General features: G+C 39.8%; 1 protein-coding gene across 5 annotated transcripts in view; it reads right to left on the bottom strand.

The window, feature by feature from the left end:
• The window catches only part of PTPN2 (protein tyrosine phosphatase non-receptor type 2), a 63,146-nt gene that overhangs the window by 43,227 nt on the left and 3,424 nt on the right, over positions 1 to 16,495 (bottom strand). For all 5 annotated transcript variants that reach the window (XM_020913703.2, XM_020913704.2, XM_070464538.1 and 2 more), the window contains exon 2: positions 1,241 to 1,331. In XM_020913703.2, coding sequence (XP_020769362.2) covers positions 1,241 to 1,331 — 91 coding nt within the window. The remainder of the gene's footprint in view (positions 1 to 1,240; positions 1,332 to 16,495) is intronic.

Here is a 16,495-nt window from a genome sequence, read left to right as displayed (position 1 = left end):
GACAATGGCGGAAAGTCCCTCACTGCAAAAGAAAACCAGAGAGCGAACAGCACTTCAGAATAAAAGTTTCCGTAGGGAGGCTGGGGTAGAACCGGGAGCTGAAGAGTGCATGGGTGATGAGCCTGGAGAGACAGACTGTGTGATGCATTCTTCCAGGACTGTATGTACATGTGTGGGCACACATAGGTGACAAAGTCACAGCTGCAATGGATATGGGGGATGATGTCAGAAGACACTGGAGCACATGTGAACAATAAAGGAAGAGAGTTCTTAGAAAGAGGCTGAAGATGGCAGGAAGAGTGGTGCTGTGACGGCAGACAGAGAGGCCAGGAGAAGGCCCTGGGCACAGACATGCCCAGCACCCAGGTGGCCCGGAGGACGCCGCCCACGTTCACCCACTGAAACCAAACTTGGGGAGTCCCGTGGGCAGTGAAGCCACCTCAGGCAGTATGTGAAGGAGGCCTCAACCAGAGCAAAAATAAAATCACCTGAACACATTTTTAAAGCCCTGGTATTACAACTGTTCACAAAACCATGTATGTGTGTACCCACATGAGCACAGCGGAATTGAAATCCAACCACTGACAGACTGTGCTCAGGACAGGAAACCACCACAGCGAGCGGCTTCGCGGGAGGAGAGCTTGATCTGTACCTGCAGATCCAGATGAATTTAAAAGGACACACATTTACATAGACAAATACCAAAAGAATATAAACCCTAAAGTTTTTGTTTTTAAGTCATGAGAATTTTTCCTTTATACATTTTTATGTTTTAAAACTTTTCTATAGTATACACACACTATTTTTTCATTTTAGGGAGAAAAAGCAAGCTATACGAATAAATATTTAAAGTAATACTTATAAAAGCTATGGAATAATATGGAAAGTATATAGACATATATGAGTACACATACACACATATATGACTATGATTATTTTGGAAAAAACAAAAATCAAGTGGCAGAAAAAAGGTCGGTAGCAAATACAAAGAGTAAATGGTGGCTGTGTTGGAGGAGGAGGTAATTACAGGCAATTTCCCCTCCTTCCACAATTTCATGTCTCAAAAGTTTTCTTTAAAGAGTACATATATATGTCGATACAAAAAAAAAAAACCCATCATGCTCATCAATCCTGACCCCAACATTTTCCGGCATGTCCTGTGTCCTACAACAAACCAGCACACACACAAACATACATACACACACACACACACACACGTCACCCCCCTACGAGTACTTACATGGGCTCACATCTCTGTATCTGTTTCGATTTCTGTTTTCAGGGAACTTGGCCACTCTATGAGGATAGTCATGGGACTCACTGCGAATTTCCTTAAAATAACAAAAATATATTTTAACATTTCTCTTAAACTTTATATAGCAGAACACATAGTTTCCCAGCCTGTATAAAATAACTTTCACTGAGCACTTAGGACATGTCAAGCACCTCTTTCAAGTCTCACCACACCACAGAAACATTGTGTCTCCCCCCACTGTGTGTATGAGGGTGACAGGCTAGGGGTTGAATGATCTACCAGGTCCACAGAGCTGACAGCCTGGGACCCGAGGGTTGGACACAGACCTTCAAGCAGAAGGCTCCACTCTCACACACGTGCACTGCATTGCTCTGCTGTGCTCACACCCACAGCCACATTAAACAGTTCGGGTACCTACACTGCAAAGGAGGAATCTCAGATCACCACACCACACTCCAATTCCAAACTAAACTCTCCGAATAATATCTGCCTATATTCCAGAGTGTCGATCTTAAAATTATAATCTATTTTGTTATCTTCAAGCCATATAACTGTTACTTTATTTTGAGCTCCAGAAATATTCTCAAATCTTATTCTAGAGCCACAAATGCTTATTTCAGGACCCTTCTGGTTCTCGGTACTCCACGACAAGATTCTGAGCCAGGATGCCTGCACGAGGCACTCAGCTACATGACATGTCCATCATGACCAGCTTTTTTTCCCAAATGGAACATTACCCTAAGAAGTCAGGTAAAAACAGAAGCATATCTCCTTCCAGAAAAGGGGTACACATTAACAGCAAAGAACAATTTGGGCTTTTGCTCACATTACCATGTGTGGAGAAACAGTATTTTAAAAATTAGGCACTAAAAAAATAAATAAATAAATAAAAAATAAAAATGAGGCACTAAGCAGTTTTGTAAATTAAGCATAAATAAGTTTATTCAAGATTTTCCCATGTGCCTGCCTGCCCCCACCCAATAGCCCCAGGACAAGTAACTTTCTAGTTCATCCTTTTTACCCACTGGGCGTTCCAACAAGAGTTGGGAACAGAGACCAAATCTCAGTGAAAGGAATCACAGCCTCTTTGTGTAACAGAAGAGGGGGTGCATCCTATGCTGGTGCAGCCCTTTTGGACAACGCAATCTGCCACACACACAAAAACAGAAACACACACACTACAATCGTTGCCACTGATTTTGTAACACTACTCTCACACCCAGCAATCTTGCTGAGTTCTCTAACATTTGGTAGCTTGTTCTGAATTTCTCAATACCAGGAAACAGTAATAACTCTTATCTTCTCCTTAACACTTAACATTTCTCATTCATACCTCATTTCCTTTTTAAAAAAATTTTTAAATTGAAGGATAATTGCTTTACAGAATTTTGTTGTTTTCTGTCAAACCTCAACATGAATCAGCCATAGGTATACATATATCCCCTCCCTTTTGAACCTCCCTCCCATCTCCCTCCCCATCTCACCCCTCTAGGTTGATACAGAGCCCCTGTTTGAGTTTCCTGAGCCATATAGCAAATTCCCATTGGCTATCTGTTTTACATATGGTAATGTAAGTTTCCATGTTACTCTTTCCATACATCTCAACCTTCTCCTCCCCTCTCCCCATGTCCATAAGTCTATTCTCTATGTCTGTTTCTCCACTGATGCCCTGTAAATAAATTCTTCAGGATCATTTTTCTAGATTCTGTATATATGCATTAGAATATGATATTTATTTTTCTCTTTCTAACTTCACTCTGTATAATAGGTTCTAGGTTCATCCACCTCATTAGAACTGACTCAAATGTGTTCCTTTTTATGGCTGAGTAATATTCCATTGTGTATATGTACCACAACTTCTTTATCCATTCATCTGTCGATGGACATCTAGGTTGCTTCCATGTTCTCTAGATTTTCATTTAGATATGCATGGAGATGCATTTAAGGTTTCTCCATGTCTTTTCATAGCTCATTTCTTTCTACTGTAGAATGATATTCTACTGTCTGGATCATACCACCATTATTTTAAGATGAATGCATCTACATTTTTAAGTTGAATTGACCTCTAATTTTCTTGTCCCATACAACTTATTCAGTTTTAGTATCAAAGCTCTACCAATCCCATACAGACTATTACCTTTCAGTTTCAAACACTTTTCCATAAAAGCATATTGTAACAAATTCCTGTGACTGGGTGAAAAGAGAAAAAAGCTTCATTTCCACCAATTAAAAAAGTTTTAAAATGTCAAATAAGTTTTATATGTAAAATTAAATATATTCAGGTCTAGGCTTATATTTGCATAATCTCAAACACCACATGAAGAGTTGAAACACTACAGGGTACAAGTAAATTTATATTCCATGTTAGTAACTGATACAAAAGGAAAACATTAAAACAATTCCAAACATACATGTTTCTGTTAAGAGCTCTTCTGCATCAAATGCAGAAAAACAGTTGACAAAAATATGAAATTCTAACAACAACCGGCAGGTAAGGAGTGCTGTGCTTAGTCGCTCAGTTGTGTCTGACTCGTTGCAACCCCATGGACTGTAGCCCTCCAGGCTCCTCTGTCCATGGGATTCTCCAGGCAAGAATACTGGAGTGGGTAGCCGTTCCCTTCTCCAGGGGATCTTCCCAACCCAGGGATCAAACCCAGATCTCCTGCATTGCAGGCAGACTCTATCGTCTAAGCCACCTTCAGAAAAAATATAGATAACAGGACACTCCATGTTCCCACCAGTGAGATTAAACATTTGTTACCACTTTTTGCCATATTTGTTTCTAGTCTTTTTTTTGGGAAAGAAATAAAGCTCATCATATACAGCTTTTCTCTATCCTGCTTCTCTCTCTTCTATGGTAACCCTCCATCCTTTTAACCATTTTTTTAATTGGAGACCTTTTGAGCCATTTAAATTTTCAACCATATGTTCATATATTCTTCAGTTTATATATTACTGATACTTTAAAATAAACTAGCTAAGATACTAATAAATACTAGTATAATATCAGTCTTAATGCTAATATGTAGTTTTAAAATCACATCAAAAAGTTGTTGCAACCCACAGACTGGGAGAAAATAGCTGCAAATCATACATCTGATATGAGATTAATATTCAGCATATGTTAAAAAAAAAAACCTCATACAACTAAAAAATACAATAAATTTTAAAAGGGCATTCTACCAGCCCTTCTTCAATACTTCTGTTATGTGTATACAACTATTTTTCACAGTTAAGTATATCTGTTCATTGCTGTTTCCAATTTTTTTCATGAAAAAACTTTTTTTGTGATACTGTAATGAAACTGCTGATATGACAAAAGAAGAAGGCGAGGTCCCAAGTATTGGGGTATGGAAGTGATCTTAAAACACCAGTTCAGTCACTTAGTCGTGTCCGACTCTTGGCGACGCCATGGACTGCAAATGTACATGTACAGAATACCATAATATACAGAACACCATAAAACAGTCAAATGCTTGGGGTTAAGAAATCATTTATAACAAACACATTTTCTTGATTAATATTTTAAAAAAGAATTCTAGAGTCCAATCTCTCACACTTCCAAAGCTATCATTATTATTTGCTCTCCTTTACCTTTAATTTCAGTGCGTTTCGGAAGAACCCCTTCCCTTGGGGCTCAGGTGGTAAAGAATCCACCTGCAATGCGGGAGACCTGGGTTCGATCCCTGGGTTGGGAAGATCCCCTAGAGAAGGGAAAGGCTACCCACTCCAGTATTCTGGTCTGGAGAATTCCATGGACTATACAGTCCATGGGGTCACAAAGAGTCAGACATGACTGAGCGACTTTCACTTTCACTTTCCAGCACTTTAGAAAACAGCTGCTGAAGTATATACTAGCTGCTTGCTCCAATAGACGCTTTCTTACTAGAGGTTTCTGAATGTAGTTTTTTGACTTACAACAAGCCTAGTTAAAAGCTTGTATTTCCCAAACTCCAGGACAGCTAAGAACAGTCATGGGGCAGTGCTCTGGCCAATCAGTGGGAATAAGCAGAAATCACTTGGTAGGCTTGCAGGAGAGTTGTGAGCAAGAGGGTTGGCTCATTTGAGCACACGTTCTGATGTGGGGGTGGCAAAGGGCAGAGCTGTCCTGTGACCCTACGGTGACAGCACATTCTGAGGAAGGCTAGGCAGAAGGAGGAGAGGGTCATGGACGGCATGACGGAGCCACAGAACAGGCCTGGACTCCTATCCCAAAAGGAAGTCCTTATTTGTTAAGTCAGCTGTGGCCTGATTTTCTTTTCTTTCTGAGCAGCTATAGCACAGGTCTTGTAACTAATACAAACAACAGAACCAAATCTCAACAGTAATCAGATCTGACACTGAGAACAGATTTCGAGGACCACCTAAGACATAAATATCAATATCCTCAGCTATCAGGAAGAAATATCAATAACCTCAGATATGCAGATGACACCACCCTTATGGCAGAAAGTGAAGAAGAACTAAAGAGCCTCTTGATGAAAGTGAAAGAGGAGAGTGAAAAAGTTGGCTTAAAGCTCAACATTCAGAAAACTAAGATCATGGCATCCGGTCCCATCACTTCATGGCAAATAGATGGGGAAACAGTGGCTGACTTTATTTTTCTGGGCTCCAAAATCACTGCAGATGGTGACTGCAGCCATGAAATTAAAAGACGCTTACTCCTTGGAAGGAAAGTTATGACCAACCTAGACAGCATATTAAAAAGCAGAGACATTACTTTGTCAACAAAGGTCCGTCTAGTCAAGGCTATGGTTTTTCCAGTAGTCATATATGGATGTGAGAGTTGGACTATAAAGAAAGCTGAGCGCAGAAGAATTGATGCTTTTGAACTGTGGTGTTGGAGAAGACTCTTGAGAGTCCCTTGGACTGCAAGGAGATCCAACCAGTCCATCCTAAAGGAGATCAGTCCTAGGTATTCATTGGAAGGACTGATGTTAAAGCTGAAACTCCAGTATTTTGGCCACCTGATGTGAAGAGCTGACTCATTTGAAAAGACCCTGATGTTGGGAAAGATTGAAGGCAGGAGAAGGGGACGACAGAGGATGAGATGGTTAGATGGCATCACCGACTCAATGGACATGAGTTTGGGTAAACTCCGGGAGTTGGTGATGGACAGGGAGGCCTGGCGTGCTGCAGTTCATGGGGTCGCAAAGAGTTGGACACAGCTGAGTGACTGAACTAAGACATATCTTTTGCTCTCGATTTTCTGAAGAAAATGCAGTGTATAAAATACCAGTCATTTGTTTTTCTAGTAAAAAAAAAAATAATAATAATTTTTAAGCACTTTGTGTACACAATAAAATACTTGATATTTCTCAAAATGGGGAGGGGAGGGCAAGCGCTAAACCATACCCCAGGTCTGCTATACTCAGCACAGTATCCACTGATGCCCTCCTGCTGAAACATCCCCCTCCCACCGCAGAGAGACCATGAACTGTGGTCCTAAGTACCATCCAAGGATACTTCTGTCAAGGTAAACCTGTTAACCTGAGGACTCCCGACCTCAGAGTGCTGACAGCAGGCTGGCTGGCTCTGCTGCAGGGTCCCCTGTGCTCAGCAGGCCATCTAGCAGCAGCAGACCCTCCCCAATCTGTGACCACCGACACACCCACCAATACCCAGCTGAGAACCACTGAGCTCATCTAACACCCAAGGCCACCTTTAATCAGAGGTAATTTAAGTGGGGAAGACCTTTGTTTTAAACAATTTAACCGATTCGTGGGGTTGCAAAGAGTTGGACACAACTGAATGACTGAACTGAACTGACTCCCCAAAAATTTATATTCTATTGATTTCTATATGATTTTTGCTCAGAAAAGCCAGGAATAATTGACTCACTCATTATATCTCAGTGGCAATGATCCAAAACATATCTAACTCATGCACAAAATGTCTTTCATGGAGTTATTTATGATGTTGAAAGGCTAGCAATAACCTGAATGTCCACTTCAGGGAAACAATATGAACCATGAACAAATCATGGCACATCCCATGCAGGCATTCCTGCCAGCAGTCACATAAACTCATACTCTCTTGGAGTGGTAATACACAACATAAACAAAGGCATTAACAAATCAATAAACGGAACTGAGCTATTTGGGAGAACCTTTCATGTAGCTCCTCAGCTGTATTTCAAGGTTACTTGCATATGTGCACTGACTATGTTAAGACTGCCCAACATCTCCTTTTCCCAGGGATCTGATGCAAATCTGACCTGTTCTTCCCTAAAGATAACTTGTCTTGTTTTTTCTTTACCCTGAATACTTAGAAAAGTCAGCAGGATGGAGCCAAGTTTTTATGCTTTTTACATGTATTCCTGGTAAAAACTTTGACCTTGAATTTCAAGGCTTTCTTTAGCTCAGAGATGTTCTTCACTACTTCCTCAGTTCCTGCTTCATCTGTCTCCTCTGTTCTTTCAGAACTTTAATCAGACATTTGAGAAATTCCTGTGCTTTAAATGCTCTCTTCCTATTAATCTTTTCCCTAAATTCCTAAATGTGAAGTTTTTGTTTTTCAAGTTAACTTGGCATTCTGCACAATCTATTCTGCTAGGGAGTCCTAAATTTTTTTAGTCACATTTTATAACTTTAAGAACTCTTTCCTGTTCTCAGCTTATTTTATTTTTACAATCTGCTCTTGTCATAGTGGGGATCTGAATTCCACTTTTCTCTCTTTTTTATACTATTTCCCGTGTCCTAAAGGACACAGTTTCATTTTCTTCAAGTGCTGAGTTTTTCGTATCTCTAGCATTGTGTTTGTTCATCTCTACAGGAAGGTGCCCTTACTCACACTTTACTATCAAAATCCCCTAAGTCTCAAATATGTGGGTGGGACCCTTCTCTAGTGTCAAATAATAATCTTTTTTTCCCCTTACCACTGTGTTTTGGTCATTTCAATAAGAAAGAACAACAAAAAAAGCTTCTGCATGGGATTAAAGACCTAGAAAATCATATCCGTTTCTCATTTTCTGACTCTTCTTGCTGTCAATTTTTTTTCTTGCTGTCAATTTTTACTGCTATTTGCACAACTGTGCCTGACAACTTTCTCTTTAAAATCAGACCTCAAACTTGAAATCGTCAAGGAGCAAGTCTATTAAGTGCATAAGAAAAGCATGTTTACATTTAAAGTAAACACAGAAAGAGGATTTACATTTGCCTGAAGGCAAAACAGTGCCTTTAGGGGCCTAAAGATGAGCAGGCTGAAGCCAAGTCAAGGAGCAGGGGAAGATGGGTCCAAGTGGACAAAACAGCTGTGCAAAGTCACAAACATGTGAACATACATAAGGAATGAATGAAGAATGACTGACTGGTGTCCTGCAAGAAGCATTAAGCAACACAACACTTGTGTTGTGAGAGAGGGAAATGCAAGACTTAAGGATGAGCAAGTGGCAGGAGATCAGATCATGTAGGCCTTTGTTCATGCTTCACTCACACAACACACACACAGGGACCCTGCAAATTATGCAGATGGTGTTACAAGTGGAGGGGCAGGGACAAGGAAAGATGGATTATTCTACACACAGTATAATAAAAACAGTTATTCAGAAAAAAATTCATTGATCAGGAACAAGACAAGGATATCTACCTTTATCACTTCTATTCAACACAGCACTGGATGTTCAACCTGAGAAGTAGCCAAAAAAATATTAAGCAATCCAAGTTGGAAAGAAAGTTGTTGAATTATCTCTACTCACAAAAGATGTGATCTTGTGTGTAGCAAAACCTAAAGAATTCACAAAACAACTGTTAGAGCTAATACACATTCAGAAAAATTGCAAAACACAAAACCAACACACAAAAATCAGCTGTTTCTACACACTAGCAATGAATAATCAAAAAAAAATATGAAATTAAGAAACCATACCCGTTTATAATAGAATCAAAAAGAATAAAATACTTAAGAATAAACTTAACCAAAATGGTGAAAGATCTGTACTCTAAAAACTATAAAAGATGGCTGAAAGAAATTAAATACAACCTAAACAAAATAGAAAGCTACCTCATGCTCATCAACTGGAAGACAATATTAAGATGACAAAACTATAAGAAGTGATTTTTCAATGTAATCCCTATCAAAATCCCTACTTGTTCAATGTAATCCCAATCAAAATTCCAAGGACTATTTTAAAGAAATAGAAAAACTCATCCCAAAATTTATATGAAAAGTCAAGGGATGCAGAAAAGCCAAACAATACTGAAAAACGGCAATAAAGCTGAAGCAATCACACTTGCCTGATTACAAGATTTATAGAGCTACAGTCATCAACCCCATGTGGTATGCCACAAAGACAGACACAGATGAATGGAATAGAAGAGTTCAGAAATAACCCTCAGATCTGTGGTCAACTGATTTTCAACAAATGGGCCATGATCATCCAACACAGAAGGGACAGTCTTTTCAAAAAACAGTATTGGAAAAACTGGACAACCACATGCAAAAGAATGAAGCTGGACTTTTATAATACACCTCACACAAAAGTTAACTAAAAATGGATCAAAGACCTATCTATAAGAGCCAAACATAAGAAAATCTTAGGAGAAAACACAAGGTTTGAAAATCTTCATGATGCTGAATTTGGCAATGGTATCCTAAATCATGACACCAAAAGCACAGGCAACAAAGCAAAAATAGATGGACTGGATGTCATCAAAACTGAAGACTTACTTGCATAAAATGACACTATCTAAAGAGTAAAAACTCACAGATTGGGAAAAAATATTTATATATATCTAATGAGATATTAATAACTAGAATATATAAAGAACTCCTACAATTCAACAACAAAATGACAATTAAAAAATAGGCAAAGACAAACACTAGCATAGACAAAATCTGAAATACCAACACCACCAAATGATAACAAGAGTGTGGAGCAACAGGAACTCTCATTCACTGCTGGCAGAAATACAAAATGGTACAGCCATTCTGAAAGACAGTGTGGTGCTTTCTTACAAAACCACACAAACTCTTAATATATGATCAGGCTCCTCGGTATTTACCCAAAGGAGCTGAATACTCATGTTCACATAAAAACCTGCACATGGATGTTTATATCAGTTTTATGCATAATTGCCAAAACTTGGAAGCAACCAGTATGTCCTTCAAAGGTTGAATGGATAAATAAGCTGTGATACACCCAGATGACAAAATATTAATCAGTGTGAAAAAGAAATGAGCTATCAAACCATAAAAGACATCGACAAACTTTAAATGCATATTTCTAAGTGAAAGAAGCCAACCTGAAAAGGCTACATGCTGTCTGATTCCAACTATATGACATCCTGGAAAAGGCATAACTATGGAGTCAGTAAAAGACAGTGGTTGTCAGGGGCTGGAGGGATGACAAGGTGGAGCACAGAGGATATCTGAAAATACCCTGCATGATAGCACAGTGACAGACAGAGGTCATATAATACATTAGTCCAAACACACTGAATATACAACACCAAGAGTGAACCTTAATGTTAAACTATGGATCTGGATGATTATTGTCAGTGTAGGTTCATGGATTGTAACAAATGTACCACTCTGGTGGGGAACACTGATAATGGTGTGGAGCCAGGGGGTATATAAGAAATCTCTATCTTTCTCTCAATTCTGCTGTGAACCTGAAACCACTCCAGTAAAACTTTAATTAAAAACAAACCAAAAAAGGGCAAAGGACTTGAATAGTCATTTCTCCAAAGATACAGAAACAGTCAATAAGCACATGAAAAAGATGTTCAACATCCTTAGTCATGAGGAAAATGCAAATCTAAACCTCAAAGACAAACCCACTAGGCAGGACCATAATTTTTAAAATGGAAAATAACAAGTGTTAGTGAGGATGTGAAGAAAGCAGAATCCTCAAACATTGCTGGTGGGAATGTAAAATGTTGTTGCCACTGTGGAAAACAGTTTAGCAGCTCTTCCATGTTAAACATAGAACTACCATATTATCCAGCCATTCTAACTCTAGGTCCAAACCAAAAGAATTAAAAACAAGGACTCCAGGACTTCTCTGGTGGCTCAGTGCATAAGAACCAGCCTGCCAATGCAGACAACTCAGATTTGATTGTTGATCTGGGAAGGTCCCACACACCGAGTGCACCACAACTACTAAGCCTGTGCTCTAGAGCTCAGGAGTCGCGACAAGAGAAGCCACTGCAACGAGGAGTCCCTGTTTAACGCAACTAGAGAAAGCCTGTGCACACAACAAAGACCCAGAGCAGTGAAAAATAAACAAAACAGGGATGCCAATGAATATTTGCACACCCATGTTCACAGCAGCATTATTCACAAGAGCCAAAAGGTGGAAACAATCCAAATGTCCATTAGCAGAGACACAAAATGCGGTATATCCATACCAAAAAAATTATTCAGCCATAAAAAGGAATGAGGCTGCTACAGATGACATTGTTCAACCTTAACAACATCATGTTAAATGAAATAATTCAGATACAAAGAGAAAAGTACTACATGGGCCCTTGTGTATGAGGGATGTAGAGAGGCAGATTCATTACCCCAAGTAAAGCAGAGGTCACCAGGGACTGGGGAAGGAGGAAATAGGGAGTTACTGTTTACTGGGGACAGGGTTTCTGTTCAGGGTGCTCAAAGGGTTTGGCAAATGGGAGTGATGGCTGCACAACACTGTAAATGGAATAAATGACACTGAATTGTATACATTAAAATGGCAAATTGTTACTTGCATTTAACCACAGAAACAATTTGACAGGGTGCCCACTTCATTCCTCATACCAAAATCAAGCTCTGGTTGAGCAATGATTCAAACGTAAAAGAAATAAAACCATAAAATTGTTGAAAAACATTGGAGAAAGTTTTTCTGTAATCACAGAACAGAGAAAGGCTCTCTGAGCTATAGCACAATAACTTAGGAAAGGCTGATAAATCTCATTTCATTAATATGTAAATTTTCTACATGAAAAACTATCATAAACAAGGGCAAAAGATATTTTGAAAAATATTACAAATAAATATTACAATTATGAATAAAATTTGAAAAAATATTTGTAATATATGACAAAGGTTTAACTTCCTTAACATGTAAAGAGCTCTGCCATACCAAAAAGGGAAAGGTAACTTTTAAAACTAAGCACTGTTAAACTTCATTCATAAGAAAAGAATTGAAAAATACAACAATAGTAAGACTATTTTCCACCTCATGAACAAAGATTAAAAACTAGGCATGTAACATGTATATGCACTGATGAACGTATACATGCTGTTTGCAGCACTGCTCATAACAGCTAACGACTAGAAATAACCTACATGTGCACAGATGAGTGCTTAAATAATGAACACTGTTCAACTGTTAAAATGAACACATGACATCTATATGGAAGGATTTTCTATATGTAAGAGAAAAAGCAAGGTGTAAAACAGTTTGCTAACATTTGTTTTATCGGGGCTGGACAGAGAGAGAGAGGGAGAGGGGAGACAGGCAGGCAGGCAAAGATGGGTGTGAATGGACAAACACAGTGATCGCCCACAGGAAGGAACCAGGAATGGTAGGAGCAGTGACTTGCTCTTGCATTGCATGCCCTTCTGTACTTTTCTCATTCTTGCCATATTCCTGAAACCCCAACCAAGCCATTTACTTATTCAGGTATTAAAACACGAGCTCTAATCTGGACCTGCTGGGTTAACTGCAGCACACATCTGGAGAAGCTGAATCTCTGTTTTTCTCACATGAGATAATCCACATGAAGTTACATAGTATCTGTCTGATACAAAGGAGGAGGTTCAGGCAAAATAAGCTATTTTATTTTTAGTAAACTCTTTTTACTCAAAGAGGGCCTCTCAGAAAGCATGATACACAGCAAGACATACACCATGAGGAATCTGATCTCCCCAGACAGTGAAGGGCACTCTCAGAGCCATAACTAAGCCTGAACACTCTTTAAGTATGGGGCTTGAAGGATGTGAGATACTTAGCTTCACACTTCACTGTGTCCTTCCACAGGACCTTCATACAGAGTACAGGCAAAAACATTTGACTAATAAAGAGAACACAGAGCCATCATATAATTAAGAATTCCCTTAGGGTCCTTAAGTATAAAGGAAGAAATTCTGGTATTTCTCCCATAATTACAAACAACCATTTTGGGATTATCTTAAAGGTTTTTTTCCCTCATAAAATTAACATCTCTTTTCCCATTTCCTAAATTCTTACTTGCTGTTCCATCACAACAGCTCAAGGTAGAATATTCTACAGTATAAGGATACATTTTCCATATACTATGTAAAAAAAAAAGCTATGTACCAAGTACTAAAATATTGTTTAATATTGTGCAATTTTCTTACCCTGATATTACAGTAATAGGGATTTCAAAAAATAAAAACTTATTATTTGAATGCAATGCAGGAGATCCTGTTTTGATCCCTGGGTGGGGAAGATTCCCTTAAGAATGAAATGGCAACCCCAAGCCTGGCAGGGTACAGTCCATGGGGTCACAAAGAGTTGGACATGATTGAGTAACTAACCTCACATCACATCACCTATGTTTTGTAATTTCAATGGTTGAGACAGTTGCCGCTGTCACGGAGAACCTGGACTGTCTGAGGTCCCAACCTTGACTAGGAGGAGCAGACCACCGTCCAGGAACCTTACTCCAGCCCACTTTAAGAACTCCTGGAAGCACGACTAAGCAAACTGTCAAGAGGAAATGATAGCTTTCAGAATACAAAACTGTTTGAATACAGTGAAAGAAGAAACAAAGTAATTCAGCATGAGACTTTCTTTAGAGGAATGCAGGCACTGTGACACAAAGTTATCAACGACCGTGACATCAGTCAAACAAAGTGACAGAACAATGAGCTTATTAAATTAGAGTACTGGGTATGAAAGAGTAGGAGCATATTAAAACAAACAAACAGAAAAGATGCCAGAAATCCACAGACACAAGTTTCCTGGAAGTCAGCAATCCCAATGGTCCTCAGGGCCTATGATGCCCTTGAAATCATATACCAAATCTGGGGGAATTGTATGTATGTGGTCATGTCTCTTGTTCACAGGTTTTATCTTAAGGTGTTTAAATGTGTCCACAATCATTAAAAGCAAGGATTTCACTGTTTACTACACCATAAATAGAGCATTAAACTAGCACTATACTCAATACATTTAAAATAGCACTGTACTCATTTCAGACAACAGCCCAGCAAGGCAGAACATCATCCCAACTAAGAACGTAACAGAAAAGCTTACTATTCCACTCAGAACAGCCAAGTCAGAACTCACATGCTGTAACACTAGCTGGCTGAACTGTATCTGTTCCTTGGCTATCAGCTTCTATGTTATAATTTATATGCTAAACTGAGTTAGTATATGGTCAGTTACTATTATGCAAAGTAATGGTATTATCAAACGTTCTAATAAACTAGTAGGTTGAAATATTCTCTGCCCCTAACAGTTTACCAGTAAGAAATAAAAATTTCAATGGCACGACCAACAGGGAACAGTGTGTGGAGAATCTAGATAAGAATTTCCAGGGGAAACAAATCATAGGAATGCTGAGAAAGTGAAGAGCATTTAACTTAATTTAGCACTTATATAAATTTTAATTCTGCTTTCCTAGATTTTATCTCTGGTTTACTCTCTGGAGAGAGAACAGGGTAAGAAAAAAAGCAATCAAGCAGGGGATCAGAACTGCAGGAAGAGACACTAAGAGCTGAGCTATGGACTTCCTCAGCCTTAGTGGCTAAGGCTCTGTGCTCCCAATGCAGTGGGCCCGGGTTCAATCCCTGGTCAGGAACTAGATCCCACAGGCAGCAACTAACTGTTCGTAGGCCACAACTAACACTGGGTGCAGCCAAATAAATCAATAGATACATTAAAAAAAAAAAAAAAGAACTGAGACAGTTTTCCAGCAGGAAGTAGCAAATTCTTGTGGATACTAATGATCTAGGAGAAACCAAAAAGGGCTACAGGAGATTCTGTTTAAAGTCAATACCCTGAACAAGAGCAAGCTAGAAAGGGCAGGGCCAATGCAGCCATCTGGAATTCCATGTTTTGAGGTATCCGTAACCTAGAGAACTGGGCTTCTTCCCAGTGGCTCAATGTAAAGAATCTGCCTGCCAATGCAGGAGACCCAGAAGATATGGGTTAGATCCTGGGGCTGGGAAGATCCCCGGAGGAGGAAATGGCAACCCACTTCAAGTATTCTTGCCTGGGAAATGTTGTGGACAGAGGAGCCTGGCGGGCTACAGTCCATGGGGTCAAAAAGTCAGATACAACTCAGCACCATGAACACAACCTACAGAACCTGTCAAAGGCGAAACAGTACTGTTTCCAGTTCTATATCCTTCACCGGGGCATCATTCTCCGGTTTGCTTTTCCTTAAAATGGTGGGTCTGACCTTCTGAGGAATCACAGAGTTCCATTTAAGAATCTGACCAAAGCCCTGGAATCCCCTAGAAACCACATCCCCTGGGGGCATTCAAACAAGTTTGCAGTTTCAGGGCACTTGGAAATCCCTTTCCAGTTTGATCCATGGGTTCCAGATGTGGTTTTCAAGGCGTCCAGTCCCACAAGGACCACCCTATTATAGCACATCCCACTCTCTCCTGCCATCGAAAATGTTATGATTCTTCCAGTGCCGCTGTCTCAAAGCAGATCATAAAAGGACGCAACAGAGGCTGTCATGCTGGCAGAGCAGGGCAGGCTGCAGTGAGACTCAGGAGCACAGGTTGTGAGCTCCCAGTGGATGTGGTAACCCCACAGCAGTCACAACCTTGTGCTGGACGTGGTCACCTCAGCTGCAAGTGAGGGGCTGGAAGAACCAAGGTGCTGACATCTCACAGCACTGTGTGTGTTTAGTGAATGCTAACTGAGCATCAAGCACACCTTAGGCTAGAGGCAGATGGTGGGGAAACACAGGAAAATGGGGCAGTTCCCAAGGAGCTACAGACAGTTGTAAACAATGAGATTCACATGCTAATAAAACAGCATTCAGAATCAGAGAAGGAGCAAATAGCTTTGCCACAGTGGCAAGTGGTAAAGAATCTGCTTGTCAATGCTCCAGGCGTGGGTTCAATCCCTAGGATGGAAGATCCCCTGGAGAAGAAAATGGCAACCCATTTTTCCTGCCTAGAAAACCCCATGGACAGAGGGGCCTGGTGGGCTACAGCCACAGGATCACAGAGAGTCAGACATGACTGAGCAACTAAACAAAAACAAAATGACTGATGTCTAGTCTTGAAGACATTTTCCAGACAAATAAGGTAGGCAGAGAGTATGTC

This window comes from Odocoileus virginianus, unplaced genomic scaffold (genome assembly GCF_023699985.2).
Source record: "Odocoileus virginianus isolate 20LAN1187 ecotype Illinois unplaced genomic scaffold, Ovbor_1.2 Unplaced_Contig_27, whole genome shotgun sequence".
In the NCBI taxonomy this organism is placed as follows: domain Eukaryota; kingdom Metazoa; phylum Chordata; class Mammalia; order Artiodactyla; family Cervidae; genus Odocoileus; species Odocoileus virginianus.
Note: the sequence above shows the minus strand (reverse complement) of the source record. Positions and strands in the feature narration are given on the sequence as shown.